Source organism: Pungitius pungitius, chromosome 7, assembly GCF_949316345.1.
Source record: "Pungitius pungitius chromosome 7, fPunPun2.1, whole genome shotgun sequence".
Lineage (NCBI taxonomy): Eukaryota > Metazoa > Chordata > Actinopteri > Perciformes > Gasterosteidae > Pungitius > Pungitius pungitius.
In genome coordinates, this window is record NC_084906.1 from 13,038,325 (window position 1) to 13,057,153 (window position 18,829).

Genomic DNA, 18,829 nt, shown 5'->3' on the forward strand with positions numbered 1-18,829 from the left:
CGATTTGGGCTCATTATCTCGATCATCCGTGAATGGAGTGAGAAAGAGGAAAAAAAATAAAGAAGCCGCAGGCAAAAGAACGGTGTAGGCTGGCGCGGAGCGTCGTTTCTACACCAACCGGTGAGCAGTGGCTGAGGGAAGTATGCTTGAGAACAAGAGAGACAGGTTGAAAACCTTCCTCAGAAAGATTGACGAGAAGGCCATCGTCAAACTCAAGCACTTCATGAAAGAGAGGTGAGTGGAATGAACGTGGCTAGCTGGACCGCTATCTGCCGGTGGGCAGCGTCAACGGGCTGGATGCTAATTGTTAGCATTCATGTGACGTTACCAACCTAGCCGGTACGAGACGATAGTTTTACCCTTCTTATTTACAGTCTCTGGTTTCACCTCGTGTGTGTGTAACACGTAGAAAGGAAGTATGTTTTGAGGAATTGGAAACTACGTGTAGGGACACCGGTGCTAGTGGGTCATACTCGGTGGTTAGCATCCGCCTCGCCTCAGATGTGTAGGTGTATCTAACCTTACACCATCTTTAGCTAACGGTATGGTCACGTGATCACTTTATAGTCACTGGCATTGTGCTGTAACTTTTCATCTTCCGGTTCTGATTTAAAATGCATTTGTTACGCCAGTCGTATGTACCTCACAGCCGTGATCTATGACGCCAAAAGGCAGCCTTTAGATGGTCATTCACCTGGGATCAAATTGTAACTCTTAACGGAAGGCGTTTTCTGTCTTTGTGTCAATGTAAGTAGTCAGTCAACACGTTACTCCATCCGTCGCAGAGTAAATACACAGCCTTTACATAAAGGAAGCAGGCGCAGATCTGGTCGGTTCTTAATCTCGTTTGTGCCTCCTGCTCGGTGTCATGACTTCATTTCCAGGCCTACGTGGGTCAGATTGGCATCACTGTCCTCTTTTTTTTTTTTGGTCACGGACGGTCCAGCACATTTTTTTTTAGATTGAGCGCAGACGCGACTATTTTTGCACAACCCTCTTTCAATCTAGCACTCTTTCAAACTTGCTCCCATAGTGTTACCCCCCAGGGCAACTCAATCACACACACACATATCAATATCAGGAAACAAGTCGATGCTTCCCTGGAAAACACTATGTTTAGCTCCCTCGAGTGGACCACAGGTGGTACATGGTGTTATATAAAGGCTCCCTGCATCTCACTGATTGCAGTCCTAGTCCTCTTGAGCATTGCCTTTCACTTTCCTCCCCATAGATAGCCATTTGCATGAGTACCGAAGCCCTGCTAATCGCACAGGCCTGCTGCTTATCAGCGTGGCTATGATGTGTCTGCAGTATGGTATGTGGGGTGTTATCGCTTCCCCCCTAACGCACACATACACATTTATAACGCTGCTGTGGCAGTCGGGCCTGATTGAGTCCGAGGCCGCAACCATCTCTGATCTACTGATTTCGTCTGCTCTGTATTCTAGTCTGTTTGTTCTTACACTTAAAATCTATCCTCCAAACAAATGTCGGACTAGCGATGGGGTTTGAGCGTGGCAAATAGGTACAACGCATGCTGTAACACCCAATCGCCTTCTGGCGAGCTCCTCTTCAAGTCTTGCTGCGAAGCTTGCTCGCATGGAGGTGCCTGGAACAGGCTGGGTGGGGCAGCTACGCAGGCGCTCCGTTGGTGCCGGTGATACAGCGCTGCTGTGGGCCGTGGAGACTGGGTGGGTCCAAATTATGAGATGTGCCGCAGACGCAGAGGACGAGCACAAGTGACAGGTCGAAGGCACGGCCGAGGAACTGTTCATGGCTAAAGTAAGGGTTGCGTAGTGACCATCTGGTCACGGGCGGATGAGTGTTGCCTCTGTCAGACTGGTGGTAATGACCACTCCGGTGGGCTTGTCATAGAGCCAAGAAACGGGCTATATATACATACATACATACACACACACATGCCCCGTCATTTGGACAGAGATAACAGCGGTAACGCAGCGGTAACATTGCCATGGAATCACTGTATGCTGAGTCACCTTCAGGAGAGGCCATTGCTACCACCGCAGTGCACTTTATTTCTGCCATGCATAAAACAAAAGCTTTTTTTTTTCTTTCTTTTTAAGAAGCCAGTATATTTGATTTACTTTCCTATTACATTAAAACTGTGTAGGGAATGGCGGTACAAAGGGCAACAACTAATTTATGAAGGACTGTGAAATGTGTATCTCTTAGTTAATTTAATTAAACAAATTGTGTCACGGTTTTCAGTAGGTAGTAATACAAAAAAAACTGCAGTAAATTGTTTCACACACATCTCCACACAGATGGCTGAGCACTCATTCCAAGATGTTTAGCATTTCAGCCTTAGGATGGCATGCACCAGCCTCATTTCTCATCAGTAGTTGTGGCTGTGACCGTTAACACTACCAACCTGCTGTTCTGTGCAACTGAGAGGAACCCAATTCTGCTGTGAATTCATCAAGGCCCCTACTATGACCTGATTTTCCAGCGTCTCCACACCACCATCCGGCATGTTCACATGCCTGGTCGCTGAAAGTATTCTGGGTCGCCCGTTTAAAGAAAGCCCCTCTCTGTCTCTGCGTCCAGTTAGCACTGAGGAAGCGGAGTGAGATACCGCATGCACAGGGCCTCGTGACTTCCTACTCGCACAGAGTTGTTCTTTACCACATGTATACAGACACGCTCTGTTCCACATGCACACACGCTTTTCCTGTAAAATTGAGCCTTGGCAGGGCGCTGCCGACTGCATTTATTTCACCATGACCACTTGCTTCCCTCCGGGATGCCTGCTCTGTTGAATCTCATCCAAGTGCATATAGCTCAACGTAGAATAACATTTTGGGTTGTCTTTCATTTTCAAATGTTGTCAACGTTTTTTTTCTTTTTTTCCCCCCCCTTGTTTTTAGAGTATGGGTAAAAAGCAACTACAATACAAACACATTCTCACATATGCCGACATAAAATAATAAGCAATAAAACACAGCTGCAACGACCTGCTGTCTTTCTTTGGGCTGTATGAGTTTTGATTGGACGATGGGTCCTCAGCTGTTCAGACCACCCGATCCATGCACAACTCTCCCGAAGACGGAGATTGTTTGAAGGTGTGACCTTTTTGTCGACATCGCATGCGATCCAGGTTGCTCATGTCGTTGGACCAGTAGTTTTGCCTGTTCGAAAGCGGTCGCACAAGAATTCTGTACCAAAGCTATTTGTCTTACGGCTCTTACAGCGCTGACGTATGCAGCGGGACTCCTGGGATCATGTGTCTGCCCGGGGATAGCAAACCCAAACGTCATGACTCTGCTCCGGGGAGAGCTGTTTTGTAACCGGAATGTCAACCTAATTTCCAGTGAATTTAAACTATATGCTTAAGATTTTTTACACAACTGCTCTGGTTATTACTTACTATTGTTAACTGGAAAGGGGCATTTCCTGGCCTGTTTTTTTGTGTTTGTTAAAGGCCAGTGTCGGCCTGCAATCCAGTTTACTGATGTTCCAACAAACTGTCAACATTGTAAGAGAATTTGCATCAACTGGAGTGATGGAGACTGTTTAGTGACAAGAAAAGTGTGCGAAGTGACTTGCACCTCCGCCCCTTATCTGAAGATAAAATGTAGCATGACAAGTGCGAAGTAGAGTCACGCACGGGTTTGTACAAAGGAAGCACCATATAGTGAATGAAGAAGTATCCCCTTTAGTCAACTTATGCAATATTACAATATATAATTCGATCATAGTGTATTGGGTTATTATCTCAGTGGCCGAGCCACACAGGAGCCCCTGGGACTTTCTTTCCCTGCTTTAATGTCCCCGTGATTAACTGCTCTTTTAAGGAATGAATCAAGCGCACACTCTGTTTGCGGTGCCCAAAGCGTTGTGTCACTTTCCAGAAGTCATGACACTAACTGAAGGTGATGTGTGGGAAACACTGGTATCTCCCAAAACTAGGCTACTTGCACGAAAACAAACAAAGTTTGGAAAGGGAAAATTACCTATTTTTGAGGTTTGAATTGTCCCTTTCTTAAGAGACAGTCACTGTGTTAAAGCTGTCATACATAGGCCTGTTGATCCTAAAATGTGCTCCTTTTTAAAATCGCTGCCATCCCGGAGCGATGGTTTAGGTTTCTGGCTCAAGATCTCTGGACAGACCACATGGCCGTAGAAAAGGGCAAACATGTGACTTTTTAATTGCCAACTTGTATTTATAACTAAGCTGTCCTACAGCATTCATTCAAATGCCAATTTGGACCGGTGTAGTGAGACAGGCATGGTAGGGAGTGATACAGTGGCTGAACATCGTCTGATGGTTGCAGCATATTTATATAGTACCGTCAGGTAGAAAAGTAGCCCATTAAACTGTACCCTCACAAAAGGTCTGTGAATGAAAGATAAGTCTCTTGCATTAGGCCTACCGCACTGAATTATTCTATTTCTATTTGTCTATATGTGCTCTGAGCTTCTCTTCTATTTTCCCCCTTGAGTCAAACACAAATATTCCTGCGTGTTCTGGCCCCATTAACAACAAACACAAAGAATATGAACGCCCTTTTGTCATGCGCATTTCAATGGCTGCTTTTAAAGCCATCTCCTTGTTGTTATTGAGAGCGGGCCATTGAATGTCATTGTGGGGCCTTCTAAGCTGGGAATAACCTGGCAATGGTCCTCTCGCCCCCACGTGCCCTTCATCTCGCCCCTGATGTTGTAGCTGTTTCCATGACAACGCATACTGGCAAAAGACACCAAAAAAACAGTTTGGGATGTCATTTCAGGCTTTAACCCCAGTCTATTTTGAGGGGGGGTCTGTTATTCACACCCTCTTTTTCCACTGCACTGCTTGTTTCTGGAACCTTGGACACGATGAGTGCTGTGGCTCTTTAAAATGATGCAGTAAAAACAGACCTTTGCACCCTCTTTGATTTAGCTGTCAGTGCTCAGGGTCCAAATGCTAAATATTTAACCACCGTACCCGTGCGGCTGCCTTGTGTAGTGGTGGTTCCCAGCTTCTAGAGACCTCCATTGGACATGGATCGGGGAAAAGGCTTGTTGAACCAAGAGGGTGCTGCGGATGATTTTCATTGCTCTGAGACTCCGGGAAGGTAAGGCTAGTGAGCGAATCCCCTTTCTGAGCATGAGCTACATTTGAGTCCTGTTGAGTAGGTTCTTTTCCCCCAATCCCCCCCCCCAGTGAAAGAGACTTTTTATTGTAGGTGTTTGTCATTTGATTTTAAGAAAATGTCTTTTCCTTTTTCCCCTCGATACATAAAACGTAAATCCAGGAAACTGCAGGCAAATTTACAGGTCCGAGCCCATGACCTTTGAGACTGATAAAGCTGAATGCCGTCTTTTCAAACCATGCAAGCGCAAATGCAGATAACAAAATGGATAAAAGTGTTATGGGGTTTTTGTTAATCTCTATTTCACAGAATGTCGTCGTAGGAGACAAAATGTCCTCGGCAGCGAGTCCCGATAGAAAGGCTCCTGTAACCTCTTGTGTCACTTTTCCAAAGCTGCAGCTGAGAATTGAATATGCCTTTTGCTGGGCCACCTTTGAAATGTTTGAGGGCGGCCAATATCACTTTTCCCAGGATTGATTTTTTTTTTTGGGCGTGTGTCATGTTGCTCCAACAAGGAAGTAGGTCAGATGTCGAGGCCTTTTGTTTGATCGGGATAAAAGGAATGGTGCCGAAGGCTGACAGAGACACACGGAGAAGCTTCATTGTGACCTTTCGTTGGTGCATATTGTTGGTCTTGAGTAAACCGAGGAAGTTGTGGAGGAATTCCAACCGGCAGTAGTATAAAAATATTGCCTATATTGCCCTGGCACTTTAACCCCCACTGCCCGTGTGGAGATGGTTCAGGTGAGCATGTTTGAACGCCGACTAACAGCTGGCAGACACCGATAAGGAAGCTATTTCCCACATGGCCTTGGCTCTGTCCAAAAGCCAGCGTTTTGCATACCATAGCAGTTGAGACTAAAGGAGATCTGTGAATTCTTTCAGTTTCCCTCCGTTCGGTCTGTGGGGTAGTGAGCGCTACTTCTGCCATTAGTTTACTACAAAGGCTTTGGGTTTAAAACGGCTAGTAACAAACCGGCTTCAGCTTTGAAAGACACACAAGAAAGATTCTGCTTCATAAGCAGGAGAACGTCAGTCGAATGGTGAAATTGCTTTGCTATTGCACCAGAATGTGCATTTCACAGTTAACCTTTTCCTCTCTCTTGGCCTTTACTCCAATTACTCAGATGACACAGGGCACTTACTGTTTGAAAAGGCACAAAGTCCCTCATCAAGAATCCATACGGTCCTCCTTTTTAAAAAAAAAACTGCAACACCTCTTTGCAATCTAAGTAAACAAGTTGGTTTATGTTTTATTGCTTTATCCAAGTCCTACTCCTGAGTTGATTTAAAGAAACCTTAAAGTTTGGAGTCTTCTGTCTGCTTGGTGTGATTCATCCCCTTAGAGGAAGCAGGTAATGCACCACTCCCAATCGCGCCAGTCTGAACACTTCACAATCACTTTCTATTCCCCCTCTTAAAGAGCTTAAAGAACACTCGCTCCCTCTTTGCCCTTAAAGAAATCCCCAAAAGACATTATTCTGATCATTTGTCAGTGTAATATTTGATGTGATGGGTTTACTTTCTTTGAACATGTTGTTGCCTGTATTGTGTGTGTGCGCGCGTGAGAGCTTCTACGTACCTCCCATGCCTGCCTCACTCTGGGGGAGTGGCTAAGTGTCACACCATTCTCAATACAAAGTGGCTTCCTCTTCCCACTGAAATACATCAGCACTGTTTTTCTGGCAGGATGTGGCAAAGGAGCTCGACTCAATGAGGAACGGCTCATCTCGGGCCGCATATTTAAAACAAAAGGAGAACGCTTCAAAATCTTGAAGGGATGTTTTATCTTTTATTTTGTAGCTTTGATGGTGTGAAGCCAGTGAGTCTAGCTTAGTTATAGGCTGTTTTGAGTTGTCGAGGAAATGCCCCTTGTCAGCAGGTATATCAGTTTCCGTACAGCAAAGCGGTTTAAAATACCCAGGTAAGGAGATCTTTGTCTTTTATGAAGTTGAGTGCTTTTTATTAGCATTTTTTTTTTTTTTTCAGCGACTCCGACACTCTGCTCAGTTTGTCTCGCGTAGCGTCGACCTGCGCCGTCATTGTATTCGTGTTGTAATACTTCAGCAGACTTGGAATGAATGTGCGGCTCGTTTGTTGCTGGTCAAGGACGGGTCACCGCACAAGACCGGTTTTAGAGTCTCGTTTGATTGGCTTGTAAAGTGGCGAAGACGGACAATTGTGTTCCCGCAAGGCGAGCATTGACGCAAAGAGTGTCAATAAAACTTTCCCAACACATCATAAAAAAAACCCATTGTTTGCTAGCTGTCAGTTATGTGGCCTTTTAATTAAATTAGACTGGAGATTTGGCTGAGGTACAGCGTGCCGTTAAAGCTGTGCCTGTCTTTATCTACGCTCTTTAGTGATGGATGATGACTGAAGGGTGCGTGACGTTCTTTGGCAGTGGGATTCTTGGCCGTGGCTCTCAGCGCCACGTAGTAGTGAAAGTGCAGGTAGTCGTGGTTTGTGTTGTTGCGCACGCTTGCTGTAGCTCTTTGAAGAGACATTAAGACATTGCTCATTGTATGTGCACATTAAAAATGTTTTCTGTGGCCTAAATATGTGCATCCCTCGCCTTTGCAGCAGCTACCCAGTAGACGGCGGCGTGCTGCCGGCCAAAGTGAAGAAAAGCAGGAGCGGCTTCGGCAATGGCAGTATGAGGAAGGCGGAGGCCAGGAAGGCCTTGAGCCTGGAGGCTGCGCAGCTCGAGCTGCAGCACAAAACCATCACCAGACAAGAGGCCATCAGGTAGGACTGAGGATAAGTTGCACAAGAAAAAGGTTTCTAAAATAGTAACTATCTTAAAGTACTGTTGACTGTAATCTTTAGCGAGGCAGAGATGCGGAACTAAGCATTTGACAGATAACAAGGAACCGCCTTCATGGAAACTGATCAATATTTTGATATATTTGGCCCAGTTCCAGTTTTGAAGCTAAAATGAAAGCCGTGAGCCTCTCAGTCATGCTAGAACATGGTGAAAAACTGACTCAATCTTTGTAAATGCAGAAAATCCCACATTAGAAGTAGGGAGGACACGGCTATTGTGAACACGTATCACAAGACCAGGCCCGACTCAACTGGTGTTCAGTTCAAACTCATGACTGCCTCCTCACATGATTTGAAATGTTTGAATCATGATTTGTGATATTTTTTGGTGTGAAGAGCAATATTCATCCCCGATGCCTCTGTGGCCATGTACACACCAGCAGTTCAACAGATATCCTCTTGGATTGAGGAAGAGTAACATTAACCATAGTTCTGTCTGGGGAATCGGGCGTGGAAAAAATATATCTGAACCATTTTATTTTTGTCTTTGCAGGTCACAGACGTTCGACGAGGACACCCTGCCAGGCTTTGAGAGGACGGACGGCACACAAACCGTAAGTGAACAACCCTTCGAAATCTTTTTAAGCTCCACTTTGTTGATGTGAATGGGTTAAAAGGGGGTGCGGCCTCAGACAGGTCCATTTGTTGAATTTAAATTTTTTTGTTGTCTTTCTCTTCTCTTTTTAGAGTTTCACGAAGCACAACAAGACATTCCACAAGTTATTTCCAGACATTCCGCAGAGTGAAGACTTGATTCACGGTATGTAGACACAAAGCAAGGGGACAATGCGTGACTGAATGGATGAACCACATTAAACTAAAGGTTTATTTGCTCCTCTCCACTCCCAGCATACATCTGTGCCCTGCAGAAGGAAGTGCCCTACCATGGACGACTGTACATCACCGACACCAATGCCTGTTTTTACTCCTCCGTTTTGCTCAAAGACACTAAGGTAGGCTATAGCTCCGCCCTCCCTTTGCCTCTTTTTACATTTTTTTTTAAAGCCAAGCAATTTATTTAATGAACTAAACCAACTCAACTCTGAGATATTTCACCACACTCCTAACATTCAGTGTTTTGTTGCTGGGTGCTCTTTCAGGTGGTTATTCCAGTTTCCAGCATCCACTTGGTGAAGAAGCAGAACACGGCTTTACTCGTTCCAAACGCCTTGTCTATTCGCACCTCAGAGGGAGACAAGGTCAGTTCCTCCCCTTCAGCCCCACAGTATTAAACACAAAGTTAAATTAGCTGTAATCTATTCCATGACTATTTGATGGTTGAGGTCTAACTAATATTACTCCTTTTCTTCTTGTTATTTAGTACCTGTTTGTGTCGCTGCGTAACAGAGAATCCTGTTATCAGCTGCTGCGTTCAGTGTCTCCTCAGCTAGAGGTGAGTTGCTCTGCTCCAATGTTAGTTTCCATGTATTCAGATGTTGTGCAAAGGTTCATTTAAAAATATTACTATTCTTTCATTAAGGAAAACCCCTTATCTGTTCATTTCATACGCCAATAGTCCCCCATTGTGTACTTTAAAGTATTGATCTGTTTAGTGGAAAGAAGTCAGCAACCCCGCTACAGTAACCTTGTTGCATATCTGTACATATTTTGTTATTTTTATAATATACTGTCCAAAGGTCAATTTCTAATGAGTAAAATTGCAACATTTTTCTCTGTGTAACAGGAAGGCAGCACAACTAGTAGCCCTGTTTTCTCCTCTGCTGAAAGCAGCTTCGAAAAGATCAAACTTGTGGTAAGGGACGCTTTCGCATTATGAAAGAGAAATGTACTGACGTTGTTGTCATAAGGCTCAAAGGTTTTTCTCTGAGCACCGAATGTATTTCTTCTCGGCACTGAATGTGGACATGGCTGAACTCCAGGATGGAGCCGTTTTGTGATGGTGTTCCTCTCTCTGTCATCCCAACAGAACTCCAGCCAGTCCAGTCTGGACGACGGCTTCCACCAGTTCGATGGCTCTCTTGACTCCCAATCTCCACAGGACCAGCTTGTGGACAGACCAAACAGAGGTGACCGTCCCTGACAAACCTAAAGTCTGAATCCCACTTGGACCTAGAACCATCTCCTGTCATAGCGAAATCTAAACCTTACCGAGTAACCCAGTAGTTCTCAAACTGTGGGGCGCGACCCTCTGGTGGGGCGCGGAGGTATTACAGGTGGGGCGTGAGAGGCTGGTGAAAATGTTTTTTTGTTGTTGTTGTTTTTTTAATTATTATTTCATTATAATCCTTCATAAACATGTTAATTAAGCTATGACAGATATTCGTTTAGTGCACAACTTTATTTGCATCTGACAAAAACAAATAAAATGTGCAATCTGGTTTACATGAAAGTGACTTAAATTTTCTTGTATTATTATTATTAATAAAAGCACACATCACATAAGTTGTTAGTTCAATAAAAATTCAGCCTGGACCATTTTTCTTCCTCCAAGTGGGGTCCGACACAAAAAGTTTGAGAACCACTGGAGGGAATTATTTTTTTGGTTTTGGTGCTGTTACCTCTCATTTTCCTACCAGTTGACAGGCAGACGTCCTGAAGTCGAATATCATTGATTCTATATCTGCCTTTTCTCTCTTTCAGAGGCTAAAGGGAATGCACCAACGTTCAGGAGCCTACACATGGCGGAGCAGAGTGATTGCTCATCCTTTGAGGAGCTGTCAGTAACAGGTAAGAGAACTCTGACTAGTTGATGTATCAAATATGAATTTACAACGTGTTCGTTTGAGCAGTGACAGAGAACCCCATTATTTCCTTTATTCTTAATTGTTCTCACTCTGGTCATCTACACAATACGCATGAGTAAGGTACCGCGTACCAACATTGGTGCTCATGCTCCATTTGCTTCTTCTTTTCCAGACTCTTGTGGATCATGGGTTTGGAACGTGACAGGAAAGGCCAAGTCCCTGCTGGTTCAGAGGGAGGCCAGCACCCTCAACACTCTACTCTTTATTTACTTGATTTTGTGAGTAGCTCTTTCTTTCTACAGCGTCCCCCCCCCCTCTCTCCTTTTTAATCCAGTGCCTTATCGTCCTCTTTGATCGTTTCAATCCGCTCCCTGCACTAGAAAGTCACTCCTTAGAAACCTGTCGTGTTGGTAACAAACGAGGTCATCTCATAGGATCTCATTCCATTATAGAAAAATCCAAGTCTGACAATTTTGATTTGTTTTTGCAAACCAGTTATTGAACGCTAACACACCGCAGTCCCACAAGCTGTTAATAAATCATTAATATGGTTTAAATGCTCAGACCTCCAGTTTGGTGGTTGGACATTCTGGCAGTCCTTTTTTTAATTAAAACCTTCCAAAAGGGCCACACAGATACAGGGGTTAAGTTAGGTGTTTAGCTATTGTTGGTCCTCTGTTTACCTGCTGTAAGCAACTACCTTTCAGATTCATTGCAGCCAATGCATTATCAGGGGGAAAGATCATCTGTGTGACTAATGCTTTTTTTGTTACAGGGTGGTGCTGCTGCTGCTTTCATCTGGTTACATCGGTCTACGTATCGTTGCCCTGGAGCAACAGCTGACATCGTTAGGGGCGCTGTCCGATTTCACTTTACAGAGCGGGTGAGAAGGCTTTCTTTGTGGGGGACTATTTTTACGGGTCCGAAGAGATGGAAATGTTTAATTCAGCAGTTTATTTCGGACTCATTTTGCAATCAGAAGAGTCTTTTGTCTGAATGGAAATTCCGTTTTTTAATCTTGTTTACTCTGTTGTGTAATTAGTTTTACACTCCAACAAGAGCGGATTCCTGTAATGGGCGTAGCCTTGCTTCTTAGTAATAACAAAATCATTAAGTCTAGTTGGGTGTGTGTTTTATGGCGGTCTCAACCGGTGCCCTCTTGTCTTCCCGTAGGTACCAAGACACATAACACCTGTGATTGGAGGATTTTTTTCGACCTCATGTAGCCGAACGCAATGCAACAAAATTCAATGTGCTCCCAGTTCGCCACGAGCTGTTGGCCGGAGGACAAATGGACAACCTGTGCAATTTTTACCACTTGAAGGGCTATACACTTCCTCATCGTGCAGCAAACAACTGGACACGGAGGCGTGCTTAATAATGGACGGCGGACGCGCTGCCCGGTTGCAGCGTGTCCGCCGTTAGAATCCAAAGCACCGCGGCTCCAACCTGGCAATGCGCCCTCTTAAAAAAGTGGACGGTCACGTTCCTGAGAGGAAACTGTTGCACATCTGAAGTCACGTGACCTTTTTGACACTTCTGCCTGTGCATGCAGTCTGAACAGGGCTACACCGATCATCATTAGCCTGCTGAAGCTCTTACAGCAACAGCGCAGTGCTACGCATTTACCAAAGAGGCGCCCGGTGCACGTCTTTCGCATGGAGTGCACGGAGATGACTGATTTTCTGTCACTTATTTATACGTTCAACTATCAGCAGAATCTCTCCTCCAGTTATTTCGAGTACTTTACTGTCAGGGCGTGATGTTTTTCATCCTTTCGCTCGATCTCTAATCGGAAGTGATCGCAGTATTACTTCCCCTGTCTTTGGAATGATTTAAACTAATTGAATGATCCATGTTCACAGGGCCGTTATTTCCACTGCAGCCCGAACTGTGGATGGAATCATAATGCACAAATACTGAATAATAATAATAATGAGACATAAGGTTGTCTCCGAGGCATTGATGTGTTTTTTTTTGTTTTTTATTGTGTGTGTACAGCTTTTCAACGGCTTTTGTCTCAAAGAGCATATTTACTATGTCTGACTAGTGTCTGTCAGTCTGACCAAATTACAAACCTTTCTTTTTTTTTATTATCTTTTAACGACCTATTGGCTATTTCTAGAATCTTCAGGTTATTTAAAGTAGCACAAATAATTTATATCTAATGTTTATGTATTTGATTGACACCCTATGTATGTGTATTCTTGCCAGAAAAGGAGATTTTGCATCCACACTTGCTGTAAGGTCCAAGTTTTCAACAGCAGAACAAGTGGTCCCGATAACAAATTTCAATATGCAACAAATTGTGATGCATGGCAAACTGTATTTCATCTCTTGTGCTAAATGGGGCTTGATGGTTTTGTGGAACACATTGTGTAAGAAGAGAAAAAGAAAAGATGTAAGTGAAAGTAACAGCTCAATGGAGCGAGTGCACTTTAAGAAATGTGTTATGTCTGTCATATTCGAGACATGTTTGGATTAAGGAGAAATGGCAAAGCTGGCGTTCTGTGGGATCTGACGGTGCCAACGGTTTTCACTCAGGGGTGGTGGGCACTACCTTCCACGTGGGTTTAGGTCATCAGCGTCCTCTTTCCTCAGCCGCAAAGTGCTCGTTTCACGTTTAGTACATCTGGGCGTTGGGGATTTCTCTTTTTTTTTTGATGAAAAACACTATTCGTTGAGATTTACTTGACTGTATAAAATGCTTCAGCCCCCCCACCCCCCATGACTCTTTTTAAACTATAACCTGACATATCCACGCTACACCTCAATGATTTAACATCCCACTTGTTGTTCACAAGGTGTAGCAGTATGCTCCATTCTGTTGGAAGAGTCATCCTTATTTGTGCCAACATGTCATATTCTGTACTTTCAGTTGTTGCAATCCCCCACAAGGGGGCAGCACACACATCTACCGCCCTCCGTACAAGAATCTCCATGAGGGCAGTTTGTTTGTGTGGTTTTGCACTATTCAAAGTGTTGTAAATAATTTTTAATCAAAGTGGTCTCTGTGAGATGGCTTTGAGATGTTCAAAATAAATCAAATCTTTGCAAAGTAAATGAACGGTGTTGTTTATGGGGAAACGTGTTTAGATCGGTCATTTGGAAACTGGTGAAAACCTTCACAGAATGCATTACCATATTTGTATTTCACATAGTAGTTTTTTGTGGTAATACAAATTAGTCTTAGTTTAAGATATCTACAGCTTGAAACAATGTAGTAGTTTTAATCCTTGGTTCATAAGGACCTGGGCACCAACATGGTCGATGCGGAGGATTTATTAGGGTCCTCGCTACGACTAGTCGTAGAGGACAGTGTCCCCCGTGTCCCCCCCACCAGGGCCGGCTCTAGCCATTGGCTGCCCTGGGTGATACTAAAATTTCGACCTAGGCCCACTTGGAACCATAACCTTTTTAAAAGTTAAATAAGAATATTGATACCAACACTACTTGTGTCAGTCAGGATGTTATTCTATGATCCCAGATCCTAAGTTATTGTAAACTTGTTTTAACTTTTTCTTATTATTAACTTCAATTTACTTTGACTCAAACACTCTTTATATTTTGGTACGCTCACATCGGGCACACCTACTGTAGAGGGCGCCCCCCCCACAAATTTGGAGCCCTAGGGCCGGCCCTGGCTACAGCTATGCTATCTCAGGCAGTGACGTTGTTCTTTAGTGACATCTGTAGGCAAAGATGGAGAAGTGCATCGCACATTGTCTTTTTCCTCGGAGCCCCAAGGTGGAGGCAAACACATGAACATCCAGGTGGAGATGAACATGTTCTGTACGTCGGTGTCTTCATTTGACAGTGAAGTGGGGCCACACAAAATGTTTGCATGTGTTCACCTGTCAGGGTTCCCACTACCGCTTGAGGACCTCTTCATTTTATTTTTTTAACAACACAAGGAAAATAAGAAAAGGGTTTTCAGATTTCTTAAGCTGAGAATGAACTAAATATGAGATATAACAGAAAAACATTGCCGTTGTAGAGATGATCTAGAGCACATGCGTCAAACTCGCCGGGCGCCGTCAGCATAAACAAACTGCACTGTTTCATTTTCTCCAATTGAAATCAAACTAAACAAAAATATTCCATGTATGTTTGTGTGTACTTGAGTGTTTCCCATTGTAGCTGTACTCCACTTGTTACACAGCCTTAGCCTTCGTTATGCTGCTGACCTTTGTTTTCTACTCAATACCCAACATGTTCTTGTATTTCTTTTCACATTTGCAAGCAAATTGGCCCTGACGCTGTGAGTAAGTCATTAGGTATTCAAAAGAATTACTAAATTAAAATTTTTTAAAAACGAATCATATTTTTCATAATTTTTGAAGATTAGGGGGCGCTGCATTTAATCAATCTAATCTGAAAATGACTTGTCTGGTGATTTTGAAGGAAATTGGCTCATATATGCTATTTTCAGAGACTTTTATTTTGGACTGGTACAACAGAATGTCCTGGTTATCACCAAATCACACCATGGTGATGTGTACTCTCTGCTTGAAGTGGAATTACTCAGAATGTCCTGGTTATATGTTGACACAAAAGGCCTAAGACCATAATAATGTCAAAGGTAAAGTTTGCAAAGCGGCATTCCTGGCGTTGCTCCACGCGGTTAACGACCACTGACCTGCGAATGCTTCGCCCTCGGCCGCATTTGTAACCGTCCGGCCAGCGCCCCGACGTGCAAGGAGTAGCGAGGACCCGTCCAATGCAGCTTTAATTATTATTATTATTCATGCATCTTCATATCACATTTTTCAACAATAATTTTAGACTGTTAGCCGGGAATTGTATGTTTCTCACGTAATTTTTTTTTCTCCAAACCTAGTGAAAAATGTTTTAAATGTAATATGTGGGATATGGGAAAAACAAAGTAGTAGTTTACAAAGTAAAAAGTAGTGTAGAGGAATGGGAGCTTCAGTGAAACAACACAGAGTTTATCATTTCAATTTATTCCATTCCAGGCACTCCAATGTTACGCTGAGGTCCACTGCAGTGGGCCCGCTCATTGGTTCAGCTGTCTGGGTTGTTTGAAGGAGCGGGTTCCGCTGTGGTCCGCTGGTAAGCACACAACTGAAACACGCCTAAAGAAAACCCGGGCAACGGAAATAGATCAGCAACAGTCATTTCCAAATGGAACCGATAAAAGTTGCATCCTTAAATGACCCATCGAATTACCATGACGGTTGTGTGTGATCTTTTTATTTTGTATGTAGGCCTAAACGTCTGATCCAAACAAGTTTTTCCACTGCATATCCTATGCACAATACAACATCTGGTAGAGACACTTCAAGTGTGTTTGCTATCATTCTAAATACCTGCAGAAAAAGCCAAAACGATGGCCACCCAGCCGATGATGTAGGACCAAGAAAAGCGCCAGTGCGGGAAGCGTTTGCCAAAGAAGGAGACAGTCACTCCGGTGTAAATTGCCAAAGCCAGCAGAGCAAGGAAGCCTGGATAAAAAACATCAAAACAAGCAAACCAGATAGAGGAAAATAAACTCTGTCCTATGTAACCTGTCAACATTGATACAAAGGACAAAAAGTCTGATGCAAGGAAAACGGCGACCTCTTGCTGACAATTGATTTCAGTGAAATCTCTGCATAACCCCTTTGCTTTGAAGAAGCACATTGGGTTCTCAATGGGATGGACCTGCTGATTGTGTGTGTGTGTGTTACCTGACAGGACCAGGGCCACGCCGCCCGTCCGGACCCTCCTGTTCTTGGTGCCGTTGGTGAAGGCGCTGAGGCCGAGCACCACGCCGGCGAAGCAGCTCAGCACCGCCAGTAACATAAAGACCCGGGTGGCATCCCAGAAGGCTGCACACAAAGGGACACTTCCTCTTCAAATACTGCCATTTAGTTTCATACGGGTGGCATTTTGAAGTTCATTGCTTGTTTTGCTTAGTTTATGTCCCACTTACAACGCAGAGATCCTCTTTAGTAGCACCGACACGACTATGCAGTTGGATCTTTTCAAAGTTTTCTCTTTATTCATTTATGATGAATTCTTGTGTTCAGTCTGCTCCTCTTTTCTTTGTTCTCCTTTTACATTTTTTTTTGGTAAGTGGTCTTTCCATCAGTTAAAAAAGAGATTGCCATTTAAGCAACCTAATTAATGTCAAAAGTAACTCCATCAAGATGCTTTAAAAAAAAATAAAACGTTTTTTGGTTTCGCAAGAATCAATATTGGTATTTAAACTATGCTTTCCGTACATTCCATTTAATCTGATTTCACTTATTCTGCGATCAATAGGACAACATATTAAATCAGATTGTATCATATTTGTTGTCGTGAGGATTTTAAATTCACTGCCATTCCGAAGGAGAAATGTCCAGCATTGGTCTGAATGTCTCTTTCAAAGTACTCACCTACACTCATTGTGTGGGCATGACATTTGTGGTTGATGCAGAACCTCCAAAGCCCCTGATTAGCCGCGCTTCCCGAGTACCGATACTGCATCCAGAAGTCCGTTGCCGTAGAAACGATGAGAAGCACCAGGGCGGCCACACCGCACAGTGTGCCCCCTCCCGCTAAAGTGTACAGCATCTTGGAGAAGCCACGTGAAGTACGGTCCTCCTAAACATACAGCAACTGTTCAGGGGGGGGAAGTAGTGCGTTAGTTACTATTATACATTACTATCAATGCATGATTATTATTATTAAGCACAACTTTAGGTTCCTGGATGGGATGCATGTGTAAATTAGCAAAAGCTTTGGTTATGGGAGGTGTCCATACGTACGCCCACTGACCTGCTGGAACTTATTGCCACCCTTTTAAAAACAGGTTTAGTGTGTCCTTATCAAGCGTTTTTCCATATTCCACAAAGCCCAGAGATGTAATATACTTTTTTTTTAAATCATACACGCCCACACAGTGGACAAGAGAGTGAGTCATTTGGTCAGACTGACAGACACTAGTCAGACAGATAGTAAATATGCTCTTTGAGACCAAAGCGCTGTACTACAATGAGCGGGCCGGACAGGCAGTTCAGCACTATTGTTCACCACTAATTCCCCTCTTTGCACCACTAACTGATCTTCCGATACTCGGGAACTAAAATGTCAGCAGTGTCGCTCTCTGTCACGGAGCCCAGAAAAACAACGATTTCATACACTGATTCTACACCGATTCGTCTACTCAGCTCTATCAACAAAAAGAGAAAAGAAAAAGACAATAGATTCCAAAATCACATTCTTATTTGACCTAAAAAGCAATATTGTCAAGTTAGTTAGCTTATCTTGATCTCTTCTACTTCAAGATTTGCCGTCTACAGCCTCAAAGAAAGATAAATCTTCCTGGAAGTAGAATTAAAAACAGGTGAAAAACAGCGCTTCTTTCCACCGGTACCTCTGTGGTGGCTGCTGTCTCTCCAGGGTTGCTGGGTGTGATGCGTCTGTATCCTTTTTAAGCCCTGTACCCCCAGCTCTCATTGTCCGCCTCACAAAAGAGGGAATGATCCAGCGCAGCATGTGAGTGTGGTTAAATCCCTGCTAGCGCTCTTCTCTGCAATTACCTCCATCCCTCTATGAGCCAACTTTCCATCCTCTTGCACTTTGTCTATGACTCTGTGTCCAGCATGATATCTTTTCACATCATACTTGGCACCGACCGCAAAATGGGATTCTCTTTTCTGTCAAAACACCGTGAGCTGGGCCCAAGCTGCACGGTGTGGTGGCGAGAGTCTGCAGCACAGGCGTTCTCTGCACATCCAACATGCGTTTACAAAGTAGGCAATTAACAAGAAGAGAAATATCTGTTGTGCATGTGTCAGGGAATTGGAACACAAAAGCAACGCTTCTATTTTCTTCCTTTTTTTTTTACTTGCATTTAGCGAAATAACAACCCCGAAAGCGAGCAGCGGGATGACACTTGGTAACTTTATTCCCTCAGTTAACCGACAGCTCGGTGTAACTTAAAAAATACCTTGATTTATTCAAAAGCGAGAATATTTTGTACTACCCAGCCGTTATTTCATTACTTTAACAGATTGAAACTCAATGACCCGTTGGCACTTCCATCATGACACACAGACATTGTTTGAGACAGCACAGGGCCATTGTTATCCACAGATGATGTAAGATACCCTCTTCTATATAACATCCATTATGTCTCTGCATAGGTGTTCCAAAACAAGTGAAGATGAAGTCAGAGGCAGAGAGGCAGCCCTGCAGTATTGTCATCTTTAA

At 43.7% G+C, this 18,829-nt stretch overlaps 2 protein-coding genes across 6 annotated transcripts; one reads left to right on the plus strand and one right to left on the minus strand.

The window, feature by feature from the left end:
* Positions 1–13,695, plus strand: si:zfos-943e10.1 (GRAM domain-containing protein 2B). Of its 5 annotated transcripts, XM_037470111.2 has the most exons (14): positions 6,754–7,020; positions 7,460–7,549; positions 7,680–7,844; positions 8,416–8,476; positions 8,610–8,682; positions 8,772–8,875; positions 9,023–9,121; positions 9,244–9,315; positions 9,607–9,675; positions 9,850–9,949; positions 10,524–10,610; positions 10,800–10,905; positions 11,403–11,510; positions 11,801–13,695. In XM_037470111.2, the coding sequence occupies exons 3-14, from the start codon at positions 7,753–7,755 to the stop codon at positions 11,814–11,816; spliced, it is 987 nt and encodes a 328-aa protein (XP_037326008.1). In that variant the 5' UTR covers positions 6,754–7,020; positions 7,460–7,549; positions 7,680–7,752; the 3' UTR covers positions 11,817–13,695. The 5 variants fall into 5 exon arrangements, with proteins under 5 accessions (XP_037326005.1, XP_037326004.1, XP_037326006.1 ...); XM_037470108.2 differs by lacking the exons at positions 6,754–7,020; positions 7,460–7,549 and adding an exon at positions 1–234 and having other exon boundaries at positions 7,683–7,844; XM_037470107.2 differs by lacking the exons at positions 6,754–7,020; positions 7,460–7,549 and adding an exon at positions 2–234.
* A 1,880-nt stretch (positions 13,696–15,575) lies between these two features.
* Positions 15,576–18,749, minus strand: lim2.2 (lens intrinsic membrane protein 2.2). Its single transcript, XM_037470175.2, has 5 exons — positions 17,991–18,749; positions 17,011–17,233; positions 16,318–16,458; positions 15,958–16,092; positions 15,576–15,723 (listed from the first exon to the last, which is right to left on the minus strand). The coding sequence occupies exons 2-5, from the start codon at positions 17,186–17,188 to the stop codon at positions 15,653–15,655; spliced, it is 525 nt and encodes a 174-aa protein (XP_037326072.2). The 5' UTR covers positions 17,189–17,233; positions 17,991–18,749; the 3' UTR covers positions 15,576–15,652.
* Between the last annotated feature and the right edge of the window lie 80 nt (positions 18,750–18,829).

Excerpts from the sequence above, each read along its gene's own strand:
- si:zfos-943e10.1 (XM_037470107.2), top strand. The coding sequence starts at position 143 with ATGCTTGAGAACAAGAGAGACAGGTTGAAAACCTTCCTCAGAAAGATT. Across the intron at positions 8,683-8,771 it reads GAGTGAAGACTTGATTCACG|CATACATCTGTGCCCTGCAG; the intron begins GTATGTAGACAC and ends CTCCACTCCCAG. Across the intron at positions 10,611-10,799 it reads TGAGGAGCTGTCAGTAACAG|ACTCTTGTGGATCATGGGTT; the intron begins GTAAGAGAACTC and ends CTTCTTTTCCAG.
- lim2.2 (XM_037470175.2), bottom strand. The coding sequence starts at position 17,188 with ATGCTGTACACTTTAGCGGGAGGGGGCACACTGTGCGGTGTGGCCGCC. Across the intron at positions 16,459-17,010 it reads TGCCCACACAATGAGTGTAG|CCTTCTGGGATGCCACCCGG; the intron begins GTGAGTACTTTG and ends CTTTGTGTGCAG. Across the intron at positions 15,724-15,957 it reads CGTTTTGGCTTTTTCTGCAG|GCGTGTTTCAGTTGTGTGCT; the intron begins GTATTTAGAATG and ends GGTTTTCTTTAG.